At 39.9% G+C, this 19222-nt stretch overlaps 3 protein-coding genes across 4 annotated transcripts; 1 reads left to right on the top strand and 2 right to left on the bottom strand.

Annotated features, from left to right (window-relative positions):
- Positions 1-67: 67 nt before the first annotated feature.
- On the bottom strand, positions 68-1074 carry LOC145898865 (transmembrane protein 138-like). Its single transcript, XM_082987508.1, has 3 exons — positions 858-1074; positions 536-715; positions 68-387 (listed from the first exon to the last, which is right to left on the bottom strand). The coding sequence occupies exons 1-3, from the start codon at positions 980-982 to the stop codon at positions 210-212; spliced, it is 483 nt and encodes a 160-aa protein (XP_082843634.1). The 5' UTR covers positions 983-1074; the 3' UTR covers positions 68-209.
- A 390-nt stretch (positions 1075-1464) lies between these two features.
- On the top strand, positions 1465-11487 carry LOC145897123 (beta-hexosaminidase-like). 2 transcript variants are annotated; one of them, XM_082985304.1, is made up of 19 exons: positions 1465-1725; positions 1907-2034; positions 2206-2356; positions 2437-2668; positions 3152-3309; positions 3520-3658; positions 4091-4214; positions 4943-5029; positions 5090-5199; positions 5541-5611; positions 5756-5885; positions 6868-7008; positions 7324-7482; positions 7755-7853; positions 7973-8105; positions 8403-8577; positions 8953-9119; positions 9216-9361; positions 9576-11487. In XM_082985304.1, exons 1-19 carry the CDS (start codon positions 1590-1592, stop codon positions 9805-9807), a joined length of 2718 nt encoding a protein of 905 aa, XP_082841430.1. In that variant the 5' UTR covers positions 1465-1589; the 3' UTR covers positions 9808-11487. The 2 variants fall into 2 exon arrangements, with proteins under 2 accessions (XP_082841430.1, XP_082841429.1); XM_082985303.1 differs by having other exon boundaries at positions 5541-5615; positions 5760-5885; positions 9576-11059.
- Positions 11488-11682: 195 nt separating this feature from the next.
- Positions 11683-14810, bottom strand: LOC145897126 (uncharacterized). The gene is made up of 2 exons (XM_082985305.1): positions 14539-14810; positions 11683-13197 (listed from the first exon to the last, which is right to left on the bottom strand). Exons 1-2 carry the CDS (start codon positions 14690-14692, stop codon positions 12059-12061), a joined length of 1293 nt encoding a protein of 430 aa, XP_082841431.1. The 5' UTR covers positions 14693-14810; the 3' UTR covers positions 11683-12058.
- Positions 14811-19222: the final 4412 nt, after the last annotated feature.

Here is a 19222-nt window from a genome sequence, read left to right as displayed (position 1 = left end):
AAAATAACAAAACAATCCTAAACCAGTAGTGTTGGTCATTTACTTGTAACAATAAATTCAACACAGGCATTGTAGAAAAAGAAGTGTATAATACAAAAAAATAAAACAATCCACAGTGATTGAGATGATGATTACCACCACATTAAAGTACCACACTCATTTAGTAACTGAGTAACCATATTATATGATAAGGTTACATTAGAAACATCTCATCTGGGGGACATCTGATTTCGAAGCCATTCACTACTTTTGTAAAACCTTGAATCTCCCAGCCTTAAAGCTGTTATCTTGTAGTAATAGTAATAGACTGGAGACCATCCCCTCTGTATGATGTACAGGACGTAATAACCACCAAGTGCAAATAAATATGCATTTGGATCATCCCACCTAAAAAATTACATCTTTAGCAAATCAATTCACCAATTATTAAAAATAAATTATAAAGGATACTTTGTACATTTTTACCATCAGAATTTCAGTTGTTTATTGTTCTTATAATAATCAAAACAGTCAATTAATGCAAGCAGGGTCTTACTTCAGCACCAGCGTCCAGACTTGTATCCCAATTGATAAGCCGAGGTATATGCAGGTGACAATGATCGCCACCCTAAACTTATGCAGCATCACTTTGATAAATCCAGCTTGGAATGTAGTGGTGTTAAATAACTCCAAGAACAAAATAATCAAAGTAAAAACTATGCATGTGTCTTGAATACTGCAAAAAAAAAAATTTTCTTTTTTTATGATGGTGTGGGCCCACATTTAAATTACCATATATATGTCAGTTTAAAAAATAAAAGTAACATTTTTCCCACTTTTAAACTCCATTTTACACAAACCACAATTACTGTACTTACATAAATAATACAAGCTGAATGACGTTGGTTGGCTTGATCAATTCAATTGTTGCATTAATCACTAAATCGTACAGCAACAGCAAAAGTTGGAGCGTCAGTATCAGTGAGTAATTTAAAACTTCCATCTTATCAAGGTTTTAAAAGTTTCAGTAATATTTGGCATTGGATATATCTGGAAATATCTTTTGAATATGAAGCTTCGTTCCGTAACTTAACAACAAACATCAACGCCAAATATTTGTAAGTCGATTTCTTAATCCGCTACAGTAGGATACAATTTTGAGTAAATGGTTTTGAGTATTTTTTTTGTTCCAATACTTGAACATTCGCAAAAAGTGTTTTCTTAATTCATTTCTTTATGTTATGATCACAAACGTAGATCTTTGCAATAATTTTTTTTTCAAAATTCAAAAATTAACAGACCAAAAAATAGTTTTTACATTTGTAGTATTTGCAAATATAGTTGATTTTTTATTCAGCATAGTTTTGTATTTGACGGTCTTATTTACTTAACTACAAACATCATATTAAAAATATTGTAAACAAACAAAACAATCCACGACGTGCGCAATGAAGCATGTCAATATGGTTTAGTGCCGGCGTAAGTTGAGCCGCTTAACGTCTGTTTGCTTGGGATTGTTGACTTTGTAACAGCTGATGTGTTTCTACTTTTACCAAACATTAAACGTTTTACGGTGCTCCGGAATAAGAGCAAATATGCTGACGTAAGATATGAAAATCCTTCTTCGGACAAGAAGGATTACCGCCTTATTGCTGCTACTTACGTGTGTTTGTGTGGTTGTTTACATGCAAAGTGTCAATTTTCGTTTAAAAGATATGATGAAGCGAATGCAAGGAGGAAAATCTGGTAAGTTTATATTTTACTATATTTTGTAGGTGAAGGAACCTAATTATCACTTTAAAAATTGCAAGGGTTTTCAGTTGTGTTTTTGTGGTTTACTTGTTGTGTTGCAGGGCTCTGCAGCATTAACTTTTAGTAAGGTGTCTGGAAAACAGAATTCCACAAAATGATGTATGAATTGTTTCAGGTGATCATGTGCTTCAATATATTGCTGAAAACTTGGAAGTGAAATATGTTGTCCAGAGCAACATTGGGTGGGAAAAAAACCATCATGAAATTATTTTAACCAACAAAGGATCAAGTTTCATTCCTCAGGTAATTTCATGTCGTTTTTTAGTTTTTATTTTCTTGTTTGTTGTCTTTTGATGATAAGGTGTATTTATCTATTTATCTAAGATGTATTTAAATTATATCTCAAATATCAGATTTTTACTTTGGTTATTTTTATCCCAGCAAGTGGCAACTTTTGGTTTTGATTTTTTGCAGGGCGAGTGGTCGATTTACTTCAACCATATGTTCCTTCCCGAGGAAGGTCATTTTCGTTATCGTAAAACGTATCATTTACCAGGATCGGGGTTTGTTCTCGAGCATTTAGATGGCGCTTTACTCAAACTTACACCTTCTGGAAGTTTTGAAGGTATAAACTGTATTGATGCATGTATAAACTGTATAGATGACATAATAAATGACAAATCACTTTTATTTTTTTTCCCACAGGAATATCTTCAGACATTTCAGTTGTTGTAAATGTAAATTCGCCGTCTATAGCAGCGAGGTGTTACGTTTTACCACGATGGTATGTGTCATCGCCAAACTGCAAACCTCTCATTATTAAATCAACCGATGATGAAACTCTCTCTTTTGTAAACGATTTTAATCATCCGTCCAAATGGAAAAGAGACGACCAGGACAATTCCAACCCATTTTTACCCTCACAACGATTTGTGAAGTAAGAATAATATTATGTTTAACATAATGCATTTTATACAGGGTGAATATGACCCAAATTTCTTGACTAAATTGCTGAATACTGCCCAAAGCTACAAAAGAAAGGGGCTTTCTTATTGTTTTTTCACTTCTTCTTTCTTTCGTAGCGCTTTTTGTTTATATGTGCCCCAAATGTGTCCACTTTGTTAAACTTACATTCTTCCTCCTGATGAAAGCTGTTGCATAACAACCGAAACGTTGAGAATCGTAAATAAAATAAAGTTTGCCAGAAGGGCAGTATTCAGCAATATAATATGCCTGGCAGCATCAGTAACAATTTATTCTTGACTAAAGTTTAAAAAGTTTTGTATTTCTTTATTGTGCAATAAAGTCTCCATGATATTTTCCAGAAGTGTTATCAATTTTTATAATTATGCCGAACATTTATTAGATGTGATTATATTTCTATGGTCACTTATTCTCACACAAGTTCACTCAATTTCAGGTACAATGTTTTGGATAGAGGGGAACCCCCTGTCCGCATACTACCCACTCCCATCTCATCTGTTATAGACCGAGAAAAAACAGTCGATTTGTCAACGGGGGATTGGGTTGTTTGCAAATCTGTGCCAGAGTTTGGTGATGAAATTGACAAGTTTGGAGGTAAATTTTACCGATAAATGATTGAACATTTATGAAATATTCTAATGTTACTGATAGAATACCTTTGTGTTACCAAGTTGATCATTTTGTGCAGTTTCGCCCCCACTTTGAGCATGCAAATAAGGTCAATTATTCCGTACATTGGAAGTGTAAACCACATACTATGTGAAGTACTGTTTAAAAACTGCTACAAGTATATCATGTGTGTAGAGTTGTTCCACTTGAGTGTTCTGCCTGAGAAGGAACCTTGCCCACCAACTCATGCAATCCGATTTATTAAGTCGAAGATAGACACGGACGAGGTTCCAAATAGCAACGAAGCTTACCAACTAAATATTGATCAAGCATTGTAAGTAAACTGCATCAAGTATGTGCATCTGTGTTACACACGGAATATTTTCTGCAAACCGGAAAATATAACACGAGCTGGAAATTCTTAATTCTGGAACTGGGTTTTTTTTTTCACTAAACAATTTCTGTCAAATGACCGAAATGCCAGCAAAAATTTAGGATATTTTCAATTAATTTTGGTCATTTAAGGTATAATACTTTCGTTCGCAAAAATGTAAGCAACTTGAATAATCTACCAGCCAAATTTCCTTTGGGACATTGTGTCCGAAACGGCTTTTATTTTTTGTGACATTTCTAAAAAAATTGGGTCAATGACAGACAAATGACACAAAAAAAACCAGTTCTGGAAGGAACGTTTATTTCATGTTTGCTTCCTCTGTGTGAAACTTTTATATTTTCATTTTACTCACATTAATCATGAGCTTTTTAGACCCTTGATATCGATTCAAGCTCCTCATTCCACTGGTGTATTTTATGCACTACAAACATTAAAATCTCTTGCAACCAATAGCAAAGGAATTACAGGCCTTACTCTGCCCCATGCTACCATCAAGGTAATCCTTGTTAGTTATTTGTAGCATATTTATTTTATTTGTGTTTTGCATAAGATGGATTTGCAAGTTAAACATATCTGGAAGGGTTAGGTTTGCATGTAAATATTACTAATAACCCAATAAAATGTGGGCTGTCTTGGGAGTCTTGTGCCAAACAATTTCACTGACAGGTGATATCCAGGATGATTAAAAATATATGTTTTGGCTTGGTACATGAAAATCTCTCACTGTGTGTAATAGGAAGGATTATGTGTACAACAGGAAGGATATGTGGGTATTTGTGGGATTATGTGGGTGGTGGTTTTGTGAATAAGGAGTTTGTGAACATTGTGTGGTGTTCTTAAACTCCTTATTTTATGATTTACAGTAAGTACATCTTTAACCTGGTGATAATGCAACATGTATTTCACATTTTGATGCTAAAGTATTTGTAATAATATTTTTTTTGTAAAATAATAATATATTTTAGTTCACTGCCATGTAGATACATCTGTGCATTCTACAGATAGGTTCAATGTGAATACATCATGTTGTTCAGTAGCATTGCATTGTGACATTATTTGCTTGTCTGGTCGTTGTAAAGGACAAACAAACATGACCTTATGAAACATGCAGAGGAAACCACAATGTTGTCATGAATTACCACAACGTACCACAACATGCCACAACATACCACAATCGTCAGAGCTTATTGGTCTTGTAAATCTCGATCTGATTTTTATTGTCAGGATGCCCCAAGATTTGGATACAGGGGACTTCACCTTGACGTTGCACGAAACTTCTTATCGGTCGATGACGTCACCGGCATTATAAAGGTGGTGACGTAGTTGGTTATATTACTCAGATTAAAGATACCGTGTGATGTTTGTCGGCAGGGGATGGCGATGTTCAAGCTGAACAGACTTCATTTCCACCTTTCCGATGATGAGGGCTGGAGGCTAGAAGTTCCTGATCTACCGGAACTAACACAAGTTGGATCTAGGAGGTTTGTGACGTCACACAAGGAAGTGTTGGTTGCGGAGTTCACGGTTTCGATCCCATTTGTAGCTTCCATTGTGTTGTGATGTGTCGCATTTATACAAATTTCCATCTCGTATGAAACCACTTCCTAAACCCGGTCTTCACGATATCAGGCGATTTATGACGTCACAAAAACTCACATTGTTGTTTGATCCGCAAATATTTCTACTTATATTATTCTGCTAAATGGTTTTTAGTTTGGGAAAATTTGCGTTTTAATTAAAAACAACACGTACCGTACCCTGAATTTATGGTATCTGTGGCATCCCATAATTAATCTCCTGTATTCCCATGTTCCTGTTATAGATGCCACACTGCAGATGAAGCTGAGTGCATTTTCCCAGCCCTGGGTTCGGGACCTTACGACACTAAACCAGGTAGGTATTAAACTCTTAACGTAACCGGTGAAGGCACGGATGCTTAGTTACAAGAATGTTTTGAGAGCTCGTATTAACAAATTACTCCTAAATATAACGGATACCATATTATTAATGTTTGTGATATTTAATGTACTACCACAGGTAGTGGATTCTACTCAACTGACGAATACAAGAAGATTCTACAGACAGCTGCGGACAATCACATACAAGTTATACCGGAGGTTGACATGCCCGGACATTCCCACGCTGCTATTAAGTCTATGGAGGCAAGGTAATGTGGTTTTCAATTTGCTTGTTAAAGAAATACAATTTGACGTGGTTGCTTTTCCACAAACGTAGAAAGTGGGAAAAACTGCTGGAAAAAAAGGATCATTAGAAATTCCGAGACTCTGTCTAATCCTCAGAGGTTAAAATATTTTCTTTACCGGTTAAGTCTGAGCTCATCTGTTTACAAGCATTGAACAAAGATGAATTTTCCTTTGTTTTTACTTGTACAAATATTCCACACAATGTGTAGAAGGTTTGGTAAATATTATTTTAATATTTTCGTGTGAAAAGAATCGTTTAAATAAACATACGACGAACTTAAATGACTTTGTTTTGTGAACAAACAGAAATTTTTGGGTGTTTCTAAAACTTTTTTAAACTGTCACCTGATATTAATCAAACGTTCATATGATCTCTATGCTCTAACTAATCGCAAATCCTGACAACAATACTTCCAAGGGCATATCACCAAATATCATCTTCAACAACCGTACAATTTAACAAGATTTGTTTAATATCAGATGTTGTTTTTATGTCAACTAACTGGGCGTTGGCATGATTTTGCAACACGTGTATTATATGCGTTGGTATTTAGTTGAGAACACGGGCCGACAAACACTGATTTCAAACCGACTTCATCAAACTTTAAACTAGGTAATATTCTAAAGCCGGGTTGCCGTCAGTACAATTCCTCCATTAACTCACACCGACCATTCAAACTCAACCGAGCTGTCCCCACACAATCACTATATCCCTATATCAACAACACTCAACATAAAAACATTTCTCAGTAAACTTTTCAAAGTCGTTACCTTTTGTTATTGTGGCCTTAATAGTTTTAATTATTATGAAACACAGCGCGACAATCACTTCCGCTACACCTTGCTGTTTTGTCGTTTTAAGTATTTGCTGTTTGAATTGTGTGTTGTGTTGTTACAGGTGTGGTTTACATCATTTAGGTATGAAATCTACTTGAATATTTTCAGATTTCACCGTTTCATGAAACAACTCGACGGTGAGAAAGCACAGGAATTCCTTCTGTGTGATTTCGATGATTCCTCCCCAGCAATGTCTGTTCAACATTACAGAAACAACGCCATGAACCCTTGCATGGAATCCACGTTCAGGTGCTCGATTGCGTCTTATCCATTGTGACGTAACAACATCTGTCGCGATCGTTAGGCTATGTTTAGGCTTGATGCCTTCAAGTCCAGGCCCGTGTTGAGGCTGTGATTGAACGTCTCCCAGTAAATAAACGGATGTTATCATAATAATAAAGATAATCGTAACAATGGCGTTTGTGACAAAACAAATACCTTTGTTTCTTCTTATGATTGTATGTTAACTAACGCCTCATGTAGGAAGTCTTTTCAAATCGTATGTTTTCAACCGCATTATATTTCGGTTGATAACCTTTGTATGATTTCTATTTGCTGACGTAGATTTGTGGAGAAAATCTTGGACACACTGATTGATCTTCACTCTGAGATTCAACCAATCAGAACCTTCCACGTGGGAGGGGACGAGGTCGCGAGAAACTCGTGGCGGGATTCCCCTATTTGCAGAAAGTTTATCGAGTCCACTGATAATTTTCCGAACAGGTTTGTAAACATCGTGGTTATTGTAAATTCGTTGTGAAGCAAAGTCCGTTTTAACCTCAAAAAATATCTAGATTATATTTGACCTCTTCTGGGGTCATAAATTTATGGGCATCTCATCATAAGCGCGCGGCCTGATTCGTGCTAATGAACCTGATTGAAGTTTATCCTGCTTAATTAGGTTTGTTTCTTTACATGCTATATGCTTTTTCGTCTTCGTATTAATTCTTTTTTTTTATGTGGCCAACGTAGATTTAATTCCATGTATATTTCAGCTACACAGAGCTACAGGAGTATTTCCTCCGAAGAGTTTCACAAATCGTCAGCAAAAAAAATGATATTTCCATGGGAGTTTGGGAGGATGGCGCGCTGCAGTGAGTTCCCTGTTATAAATTAATCCGTTTTTCCCTGGCACAGTTTGGTGAGAAGCTATATTGAGCGTTGAAACGAAAGTTGGCTAGAAGTAGAACCACAATTATTTCATTATGTCCAGGATGCCCCAGAATGAACCTTTCGACAAACGTTCTTTCTACGATGTTGATGTGATGGCGTACGCTTGGAACAACGCAAACTGGAAAAGCAAAAATGCTGAACGGAGCCACAGACTCGCCAATGCAGGTTACAAGGTGGGAATTCCCCTCATTTAACCAACACTTTCCTGAACATTAGAAAACAACGCTGGAACATTTCAGCAAAGAGTTTTATTTGATTTTAGTAATTTGAGATGGTTTAACTCTCTCTAAATAATCAATTACTTTTGTAAAAATGTCGCAAAACGCAATTACGAATTCTTTTCATTTTGCCATATTTACGAATATTTAACTACGTCGCTACCTCATGTGCACGTTTTTGACCCAAGTTTCAACTACTTTGAAAGCCTTTACGTCATAATGCAATAACGTCACAGTTTATTGTTACGTCAGGTGATATTGTCGATGGCAACTCATTTCTACTTCGACCACCCCCAGGAACCGGACCCAGAGGAGGTTGGATTGTTCTGGGCGACACGATATTCAGATGACAAGAATGTGTTTGGGTTTACTCCGGAGGAATTGTTCGCCAACGCGAAACTCGACTACAGCTCTGTCCCATACACAGGTGCCTCCTATATTCGGGTTGTGTTGTTGTTGTACACGTGATGTTGCGTGTTGGGGGCGCATGAGCAGAAGTCGTTAAATTGTCTTCACGCTTCAGTCGTCCCCGCCCTTAATATATTTCTATGTTTATCTTCGCATAATATTTCTATGTTTATCTTCGCATAATATTTCTATGTTTTCAAAAGTCACGTTAATAAAGGGTAATACCCGAACTTGAAAGGTTTTTAAGACGGTCAATTGATTATTTTTTGATTTTATTCCCTGAACAAGATTAACAAGGGCAACAAAACCGGCCGTGGTGGCCCTAATTTGGCCCGAGTACCGCCAAGTTGGCACACTTGTCTTAATACATAACTACATGCGTTTAACCTCCCAGCTGAGGAATCTGACAGAATAGTCGATGAACGAGTAAAACTTGACCGGCCGGAAAACATAGTTGGAATGCAAGCACAACTCTGGTCGGAACTTGTTCGTGACGTGGCTGTCGCTCATTCGCAGCTTTTTCCACGCTTGATTGCGTTTGCAGAGAGGGCGTGGCACAAGGTGATTTTAAGCGAAATCAAATTTCTCTAATTGGTCGATTTTATCGTGCAAACAACGATATCTAATTATTTTTCCAACTCTTGATTTTGTCGCAAGGCCGCATGGGAAGAAGGGGAATCCCGGAAACTGCGATACATGAAGTACCAGGATTGGAGCGAGTTCGCGAATGTTGTTGGTTACAAAGAACTGCCCAGGTTGAAAATGATGGGGATTAAGTACCGTATACCGCCACCTGGTGTCAGGTGAGTCAACAAACAATATACTATATGTTGTTTATATAATAAACCATGCGGTCATGACCTTCAAGCTGTTTGAGTTGATGTAAAAGTTGGGGTCAATGACTTATTGGATTCGTCTGCATTTGATTATGGCAAGATTGTTAAACTATAAGAAATTCTTCCACAAACTTTATCTGTTCATGACATACTTCTCCTTCACCACGTCTCCTATCCACAGATTCAACAAACTTACATTGGAGATATGTGGTTTGTATCCGGGGTTCGCCTATAAAATGCGTGCCATCAACAACGGCGAGGAGGCTTCTGATTGGTCGGAATGCTTCAACGGCCAGCCAATGGCGTTCGAGGATGAGGAGAAGTGTTACGAATTTGTCTCGAGTGACGGCGAAAGGACGAGTCGAGTTATTAAATATGATCCCAAACTTACTGAAAGAAAACCATATCTATGACCTTGGAATGACCTTCAACATGACCGAACCAACGTCCAATTTAACACAGCAAATGTAATCTCTTCAAACTTGAAGAGCTCTTGCAGTGTCCACGGCTACCAACGAACAATAAATGCTGAAGGCGCGGAATATAAATGACCTTGAAGTGTAATCAATGACCTTGAGATAGTTTGTTGTAGTTTTATCATTTTTGTTTTGGTGCAATATTACCGATTGTAACCGCACCTCAATTGTTGAATGAAAGTTACTGTGTGCTTTTATATCGCGGTGTGCGCGTGTCGTGTGTGTGTGTGTGTGTGTGTGTGTGTGTGTGTGTGTGTGTGTGTGTGTGTGTGTGTGTGTGTGCGTGTGTGTCAATATAGTGGATGCTGGCTTATGAATGCCTGGGGACACTTTATTGGGTTTTAATCAGAAACCATTTTAGGTTTTTCTCCTGCTTACTTTGACCCCATTTTAACTTTCCGCCTCGAGTAATTATTTTTATAGCAAAAGAACATGGGTTTCCTGTAGGTTGAAGCGCAATATTTTCCAACATAATTTGTGATAATTAATTCCCTATTAGGCTTCCCGGGTTTAACCTTCTTGTTGCACGATAAGACCAAGAATTGTCCGCACTTTCATCTTTTTCACATACTAGATCAGTGCTTCCCAACCAGTGGGTCGCGAAGCTATTTCTAAATGTTACAGTTTTCTATTTGATCATGAAATTATCGCATTGGTCATATCTGATTGTGGGTCGAACAATAAAACTTACATTAAAAGTGGGTCGCGAACTGAAAAAGGTTGGGAAGTACTGCACTAGATGGTGCTGAAGGGTTGGAATATTTAATCCCGCATTCGGTGAGGTTCGAACCCGCGACCTACGTTTTTCTTTGTGGTTTACCTAAAGTTGGCAAAAACACCTGAGTAAGTCTTGTTGTGATGCAAACGTGTGTCTTGCTGTCTATGATATTTCGCAAGTGAGTTTGATGCTACAAGTGTTCTCCAAATTGTTTTGAATTTTCTGGATCATTTTCACGTTTTATCGTGTTGCTGAGCAAAGCGTTCTTATAATTGTTTGAACAATTGGTCATGAATCTCGACTTTCAATTTCTGCTGTATTTCCTCTACATTTTTGCACCCCCACGTATTTATCTGAATTTTAAAAAAATGACTTGACTTTAATCGACCACACTCCATATTTCCGGGTTCATATAATTTAAAGTTCGTACACAAGACAAACGCAAAAGCAATAAAATATACGGAGAAGATGGTAACACTGCTTGTGAGAGAGGCTTGTGGCAATTCTAAGCCGAGAAGAAATGAGAAAATGACGCAGTTCAAGAGGAAATAATGACAGGGTCGACGCCTTGCAATTTTCAACAATCGTGCAGCACTTTTTCTAGACCTTGTGATGTTTGGACCTAAACAAGGCCGTGAATCCATCCATCTTTGCTGAACACACGCTATAATAGCTCTAACCATTGCCTGAAAGATGGTATCTCGTAAAGGGAATGTATGGATTACGTCTAATCGTGCACACCAAAATACGAAAATTGCCATCTTCCCAGCAAGGCAGATAACTGCAAACCCAACTGATGTTGACACACAATAGTTAAAACGCTCGGTATTACAACCTCGGGTCGGCATAATTTCTGAGCCATCCATCCGATTGTGAAATCCCGCTCCACGTAAACACCAGTTTCGTGTACAAACTGATGATTTGCATGAAAGCGATACAGATGCGGGAGATACACCGACCATCCCAACTACTCAGGGTCTCGATCTTATCACGAGTATGGTAAATTCTTACATAATAAAAAGCAGTTTTAAATATTTTGTTTGAAGTTTTCCGTTGGCATTTCAGTGCCCTTGATGAAAACTGAATTAAGAATAATTTGGGATCGCCGTAGGGTGCAAATGCATTGCGTCAAATGTGTACATTGACATGAAAATCTTCTCCCAAGTCACAATAACGTTTCAAGAGCTTTACAACGAACAATACCCACGTTCAGCGGCAAGTGTGAAGCAACAATAAGCTAACAGTGACGTCATAATGCGCTTGTGAGAATGTGCAGTTGAATGTGGAACATCAGAGCTAGCAGTACGTAAACGATGCAATCTTGAAAAACCGTGGCGGGATTTACCAGCAAGCTTAACACCGCAATTGTAAGGGATTTACACTTTTGTGACAGCGGACACAGCAGCAGCAGCGGGACAACAGTGTGAGTAAGGGACGGTTTATGGCGGGAAAGTCAAGATGTTAATGCAGCTATTCGAGCGCATTCAAAATTCGCGGAGGCAGAAAACTCGAGAAGTTATTCAAAATTCCACCAGGGTTCTGCCCGGCCCCAAAAAACTGACTTTCGAATGATGGGGTCACCATTAACTCTCTGGGAGTGACGACATCTCCTGATGACGTCATATACGTAGATCCGGTTGCCGGGTTTTGGAAACCAGACATGATCAGGTTCTGAGTGAGGTATGACGTATCGTCAGGCAGGGGGTGCTGGGCTCCGGTGCCAACGTACGAGAGCAGTTGTCCGCCACCACCATGTAGCGCTTGATTTAAGAAGGAATGCCCGGTAGCGGGACGCGAGTGTTGCTTAGCAACTGTCACATGTTCGTGTTTCGCCGTTTTGCGTCGGGGCATCTGGTACTTGTTCTCCTCGGGCGAATGTGTTCTTTTATTATTGTTGTGGTGGCGCCGTCCAGTGTTCCCGGACGCCAAACCGGCAGCAATCGCTTGTCTGTCCACCAAACTCTGTTGCTTGATGTAAGCTTGCTGTTGAGCGTGCTTGCTAACCTCCCCCTTACTTCGTTGGCTGTTCAACGAACTTTTCGCGCGTTTTGTCATCTGGCACACTGCGCATGCGCAGTAGACCGAGGGTAGCTCCCAAGTCCGTTCATCGTAGAAAGATTTCGCGGGTTTTTGGTCGAATTTAAACATTTCTTGCGGCTGGATCGGAGGAAACGATTTCAACTTGTTGCTGAACTCGTGGGTTTGAATGGAAGGAGGAGCGCACGGGTTTACCATCGGGTTTTGACTCAACAATGCCGTTTGTTCGTATATTCTTCTTAGCTTTTCTGTAGCTTGCGAACAGTCAGACCAAGCCATAGCCGCGATAGTTGATATCTGGTGGATGTACTCCGGTCCAGGAACAAAATTTAAGCTATCTTGCCACACGTTGCCATGGTGATTCTGCGGAGTGTGCGAGTTGTTCAAATGCGTCACTGGGTGTCGCAACATCTCCCCGTTCGACGGCACGTCCTTGTACGCCCCCTGAGGGCCGGCCATGAGTCTGTATCGGCAGTCGCTGGGTGGCGCTACCATGAGGAGGTGAGGGCTGGCGTTCGGGTCACGTGGTTTGGATTGGAGCTGATGAAATCGCTTCGACCGATGGTGAGGAACTGTCAATGGAAATTGGGACAATTAGTTGATTGTTTAAAACACAATGAAAGAAGAAACATCTTTGTGACACGTGATCTCAATGATACACAAAGTCAACCAATCTAATATTGATGTTACGTCAGCAAATGTATTCTCTCGAAAAGAGCTTTTTCAGTGCCCGCGGCAACTAACTAGTATCACTTGAGGAGTTGATTTGCATATAACGATGCAAATGAGAGCAGGAACAAGCAGGCTACAAATTTCATCATCGAAATTTTATTTTTAATTTTTTGAAGCTTATCGATTTATATTCTGGATTGAAATATTACGTCCGTCGTTTGCACACCATGACCTTCGTATAACAATGTAATGTACCCGTACATCCAGTAAAACACATTATATTGCAGGAGTTCTAAAGCAGGAACCCATCATGTAATATGTGCAAATTACCGGAGCAAACATAACCTATCAACGCGTCTCCTCAAACAACCGCTATTGAACCGCAGTTTCAACTTCTTATTATTCCATTATTCTTTATCGTTTGTTGCCCATAAACACCATTGTCGACATTTGTAACCGACCCATTGTGATGTCACAATAGCCTGCAGGTGCGTGTGCAGTTGTAAGAGATTTACATCCGGTGATGAATAAACAAAGACGGAGAGGGCGAAGGCAATTAGTTTGCGAGGATGTTTGAAATTTAAACCACGTCATTTGCGAGTCATGTATTAATTTATAAATATTTATGGTCGGGGCGGGTTTTAAATCCCAAAATATCAACGGGTGGAAGTTATTTCTGTTGACTGGTGGCCCCACCTTTGTAAATTGTGGAAGGATTTCGAGTCATTGAAAGTTATCGTTCACACCTTTATTCCAAACCAGGGTTTGAATAAATTTAAAAATCGAGCCATCATAATATTGGGTCAATTAACACCCTAAGCCTCGTTTGGTAAAAAAAAAACGGAATTGAACCCCAAAAAACACAGAAAACGGACAAGTTTTTCTCTGTGTTTTTTCATGCGCTCAACATTTCAGCAAAGGTTGATCTCGGATTCCTTTCACAGCGCAACAGATTTAAGATAAGTTTTTTAAACAACCGACAACCGTTGAGCCACGATACGATTTACTCAAAACAACCTCGCGGTAACCAACAGTGAACCGAACATAAGAAATATGTTGTTTGCCGGGTCGCCCCCAGGATAGGTTTGTTGTAAAGGAAATATTCAACCTTATTTTCACACGAGGTCAAGCGGGATATTTCCTAATATATAATATTGATTGCGGATTCCGCATTAATTGCGAGCTTGCATTACTCGAATATATCACGGATATGAAACAAACTAAGGTATAAGTGTATTCACCTGATATCGTCCGCTTCGGAATTAGAACTTGCAGCTTGGGTTGCGCAACACTCCGCATTAGGAAGTCCCTCATCTTATGTAAGGTAAGATGAGCGCTCGATTCCCACATGAACATTTCGCCTCGCTCATCCGACGTCGTCATTTCCGTTACCATGAGAGCGCGGTATTCGTACAGTGGAACAGGCGGATGACGTAATTAACGACAAGTTACCCTACAACCCCTAAAACACCCTGGTATCTTTAACCAGTTGCGTATGTGGTGGATTTGCTAAGTTGCTGTAATAAAAATTGATTAAAGAATGTTGGCTGATCAAGTTCAATTGAAACAAAACAGGGGAATATATTTAAGTTGTGAGAATAGAGGGGATGGTTCATAGTATTCTCAGAATTATGAGTAATTTCCTTATTTGTCATCCTATATTTGAGTTGCATTTCATAAAACGAACCAACGTAAGCAAACAGCAATTCCAGAACAAGACTGAGCGAGATGCGAATATGAACAACTTGGTTTCTTGCATTAATAACGGGTTGAACTATGGTGGAATTACTGCCCAACCTATAAAGTCTTTAACTAATGGAGCTGAATTGTTCCACAACTGATGCAACTTCCACAACTGACGCAACTTCTACAACTGATGCAACTTCCACAATCAAACACTAAATTATTTTTCACTGCACCTAAGACCTGCGGTTTGAACTGCTGCATTCTGACACAAGTTTGCTTCACAGGAGACGGGAACAACACCAAGGTTCAACCTCCGCACACCAGACATTTGTTACACACCGAAGGTTCCCAGCATAAACCGACCAACTTCACTAAAAACTTAATGATCAAACGACGGAATCGCGAAATTACCCCCATCCTCTCCCGTGAAACCAAAGAAGGCAGACTACACCGTGACACCGACAATTTCGACAGATAACATTCGATTGAGAGCTGTCGGCGAACCAGTATGCCATCACGGCGCCAATTTCGCCGGTGTAATTGGCTGGAAGTCCATCCTACATCAGTGGAGCGGCGATACGACAGCGCCCGACGGAGCAATTTCGCGTTTAAAAATTCACGACAACGACGTCGCGATGGGGAGGGTGGAGCCGTCGTGTCTTTCTGTCCTTCTCGTTTCGCTTGTGATCCTCCATAACAATCGCCCCTTATAACGAGGCTGTACGTGTAGCGCGAACACATTAAAACTACGGTGACGACACGACCTACTAAACCCGCCTGCTCAGGGTTATACTGCTGTTATATGATGCCGTCTTTTCGCCTGTCAAACTCCTGTAGTTTACGTGAAACGCAGGGACGACAGGCCGTGTTTCACACGTGACGTAAACCCACTCTTAAAACATTTTGGCAAATGCAGTCGCAAAACACAAACATATATCGCAAATTGCACCAAATAGTTCAACAAGGGATGCAGTATATTCGCATCAACAGCATGCAGAAAACTGAACTATTTGCCACGCAAACAGGCCATGTTGCTCAAATACAAAGTAAGACTGAAGGGCTCTTTTAATTCCTTTGTCCTCACAAGTTACCACGATACGTGTGAACGGCATTAGAAACATTGCAGCTAATCGCAGCCATTCCATGTAACAACGCAGTCCGTGCGATTCTGGGCGTTGGAATTCCCCCCAAATGAAGCAAAAGCATCGGAATCTGAGGCAGAAATTCGTGTTTTGTGACGAAATCTAGAGAATGCTTTTCTGCGACGAAATGCTACCGGGGGTCGGGGAGAATTAAACGGATCTTAAGCTTCGATCGGGGGACGGTAATGGTTATCGAGCGTAGAGCGGCGAAAGATTGTTGCTCCTTTCTGAATCAATCCGAATCAAACGAACCACGCGCGTTCGATAGCGGACCGGAGGGGGGGGGGGGGTTGGTCAGCGTAGATGAAAAGTCAAACAAACAGAAAAGCCATCAATCCTTGGGGTGGGGGGGGGGGGGGCGAACTAAATGACAAAGATCCGACCAAGAAAACTTCTCCACTTCAAAATGGCTGGGTGGCCCCTGCAGAGCTGAGCGTTTATGACGACATAAAAGCCTCTGTCCTTGCCCGTGACGAATCAGATACTAAAGTCACGTGATTCTCTTTGTTCGAAAATTCGTGCCGCCTTTTGACCTGAATTAGCGCGAAATTGAATTTCTGCTTTTAAAAATAGCAAGTAAACTAAGTTGGTGGTGAACGTCTGGCTCCTCGGGGGTGACCTTGCATCCATCTTCTGTTGTTCAAGTTACGAAATACATGCTCCCTCAACCAACACGCATGTGTGTGACCACAAAGCGACTAGGTATGCCATGATTATGTAAGAGTTTCTAGCAAGGCTGGAAGCAACTTGAGCAAATCTTTAACTAATTGACTTGTAGCTAAGGTTCTTGCTTTCTGTAAATTCTTTCGTTTCGCAATCTTTCATCTTTGCTTGTTTGCCTCCACTCACCCCCACTATTACGGAAGATATTGACAACTTTGAGCGACACAAATTCGGTAAAATCATTCCTACGTCACTGAAGCAATCGTGCTTAACTTCACTACGCTGCACACTATATAGTTTGTTGACGTAAATACAGCAATCATTTCCACGCAGCTGGTCCATCGTGCAACATAACCTGATGTACACAATTCCATACAATCTGATAAAGATGCAACAGCATTCAATCCTCGGACGACGACAACCTATTACGTCACAAACAGCTGGCGCGCGTCAGCAACAGAAGAGAACCGACTAACCCCCTTCAGCTCTCCACAAGCCGTGTTCGACAATCATTGTTAAACGCGCCGCGACAATCGCACACAGAAAACCTTTTAGCAAAATGAGAGCGAGACGCTCGCGACTGCATCTCCCCTAATACCAACGTCGCCGATAATTACGACACAAGTCCGTTTATTACGTCACAGCGCGCAATAAAGGCCGAGAGTTTTAGGAGCGCGAGATTTGGGCGAACTGTTCTCAAAGCGGCTTGAAAGAATCTTCTTGCGCTGTGACGACTGGGGGGCGATCTCCGCGACTAAAATATTAATAAGAACGTGGTATTGTTTCGTCATAATCCCCTCAGTGGGGCGACGAAACGATGGTTTGAGCGGATGAGGGGAAAGTGGAATCGCATTGACCCCAGGAAAAACCATTCCAGATCAGCTGACGTAATTAAACAAAGGCGATTACGTCATACAAGAACAAAGTGCCGGTTTAAAGTTCCAAAACATGGCGAAAAGAGCTTGTGGAAGTTCATTCTTTATCAGGAAAAGTGTTAAGTTCTGTGTTGAGGTTTCAACGACGCAACTTAGACAAAGGATTTTCCAACATCACGATTTCACCGAAAAAATCTTATTTTGAGTCTCTTTGAGTTATGAAAAAAATCAATGGCAACAGAATATTGTTAATGGTGCTTAGCTCACATGTGAATCGAAATATTAACATTACAACATTAGGATGGATTTATAATTGAAGAATATTTCGTTACAAATAGAATGTCACGTGATCAACCACGACCTGATGAGTGGGTTGACCTCTGGCCAAAACAGTAGAGGGAGCAAACAATTATTTCAACGGTAAAAAAATAAAATATTATCTTCTTTGCTACAAAATTGATGGAAACCTCCAAAAACCATGTTTCAAAAATTCTTTTACATACACAATATCAAAGAAAAACAATTTTACAAAACTCATGATTGTGGGTTTTACAAACTATAGTAGAATTAGCTGTTATAGATTTCAACCTTTTATCCATTGTAATCCGGTCTTCTCACCAAATAATTGTCATTGAATTTTTGTATTCTACAACATATGACGCATGAATTACGTCACTTGCTAGTCCTGATGAAAACACACAGGGATTTGTTTCAAGTTCCAACATGACTACTGTTCTGCCGCGACTTGCTCCGCCACATTATCAAACTCCAGCATTACAACTCGGTTTGCTCACAGAGTCTTGTGGTCATCGCTACCTCGAACTTCACCACAACTACGATAACTATGGTAGTGATGATGGAGTCACAACATTTGCACCAAGAACGAAAGTTTGGCTTGAGTGACGTCACTTCTACTAAAAGCTAAACATTTTAACTCGAAACCATTTCTATTTACTATGTCTGCGCATTCAAACAATCACAGCGTTCGAATTTTCCCACAGAGACAATTGGCATTATTCCCACACAGAGAAAGCTAATGGCAAATTTTCTGCTCGATTGACCACGCCGGCCTCTCTGTTACGTAACAATGCGACCCCCACAGAAAGCTGGAAATCTCTCGTGAAACACTTTCAACGTGTGCAGTGACCCGTGACGACCTTGCTATTATTGTTGGCACTCAGCTATTATGAGCTTGCGGCATGATTGATTGCGGAGTTTATCATTGAAAAGGGTGGAACTGTTTTTGGTTTAGGGTTAGGTTGCACAGGATCAAACCAAAGATACAAAACTGCTTTCATTACAAGTTACAACTAAACTGAATTACAACTGAACTTTGAAACTAAACGTAGAACTGCAAAACCACCCACAAAGTTTAAGTACCTTGCCCCTCACCATATGATAACACCTTCTGCAGTTGCGCATTATGCTACTTTCACCCTGGTGATGACGAATACGGACGTCTCACACATCACAGCTTAAAGACATTAAACATGTTGAATTGACATTCTTCAAGTTATATTTAATAAATCTGCCGCGTGGTAGTTTGGTCAGTTTAGTTA

Source organism: Ascidia mentula, chromosome 4, assembly GCF_947561715.1.
Source record: "Ascidia mentula chromosome 4, kaAscMent1.1, whole genome shotgun sequence".
In the NCBI taxonomy this organism is placed as follows: domain Eukaryota; kingdom Metazoa; phylum Chordata; class Ascidiacea; order Phlebobranchia; family Ascidiidae; genus Ascidia; species Ascidia mentula.
Note: the sequence above shows the minus strand (reverse complement) of the source record. Positions and strands in the feature narration are given on the sequence as shown.

What these genes read in the sequence shown, in the direction of transcription:
- LOC145898865 (XM_082987508.1), bottom strand. Translation starts at nt 982, where the DNA reads ATGGAAGTTTTAAATTACTCACTGATACTGACGCTCCAACTTTTGCTG. An exon ending in ATTCAGCTTGTATTATTTAT is followed by an intron (nt 716 to 857) that starts GTAAGTACAGTA and finishes TTTTTTTTGCAG; the next exon opens with TATTCAAGACACATGCATAG. An exon ending in GTCTGGACGCTGGTGCTGAA is followed by an intron (nt 388 to 535) that starts GTAAGACCCTGC and finishes GTAATTTTTTAG; the next exon opens with GTGGGATGATCCAAATGCAT.
- LOC145897123 (XM_082985304.1), top strand. Translation starts at nt 1,590, where the DNA reads ATGAAAATCCTTCTTCGGACAAGAAGGATTACCGCCTTATTGCTGCTA. An exon ending in TGCATGGAATCCACGTTCAG is followed by an intron (nt 7,009 to 7,323) that starts GTGCTCGATTGC and finishes TTGCTGACGTAG; the next exon opens with ATTTGTGGAGAAAATCTTGG. An exon ending in CAGCTCTGTCCCATACACAG is followed by an intron (nt 8,578 to 8,952) that starts GTGCCTCCTATA and finishes TTAACCTCCCAG; the next exon opens with CTGAGGAATCTGACAGAATA.
- LOC145897126 (XM_082985305.1), bottom strand. Translation starts at nt 14,692, where the DNA reads ATGGTAACGGAAATGACGACGTCGGATGAGCGAGGCGAAATGTTCATG. An exon ending in TCCGAAGCGGACGATATCAG is followed by an intron (nt 13,198 to 14,538) that starts GTGAATACACTT and finishes TTCCATTGACAG; the next exon opens with TTCCTCACCATCGGTCGAAG.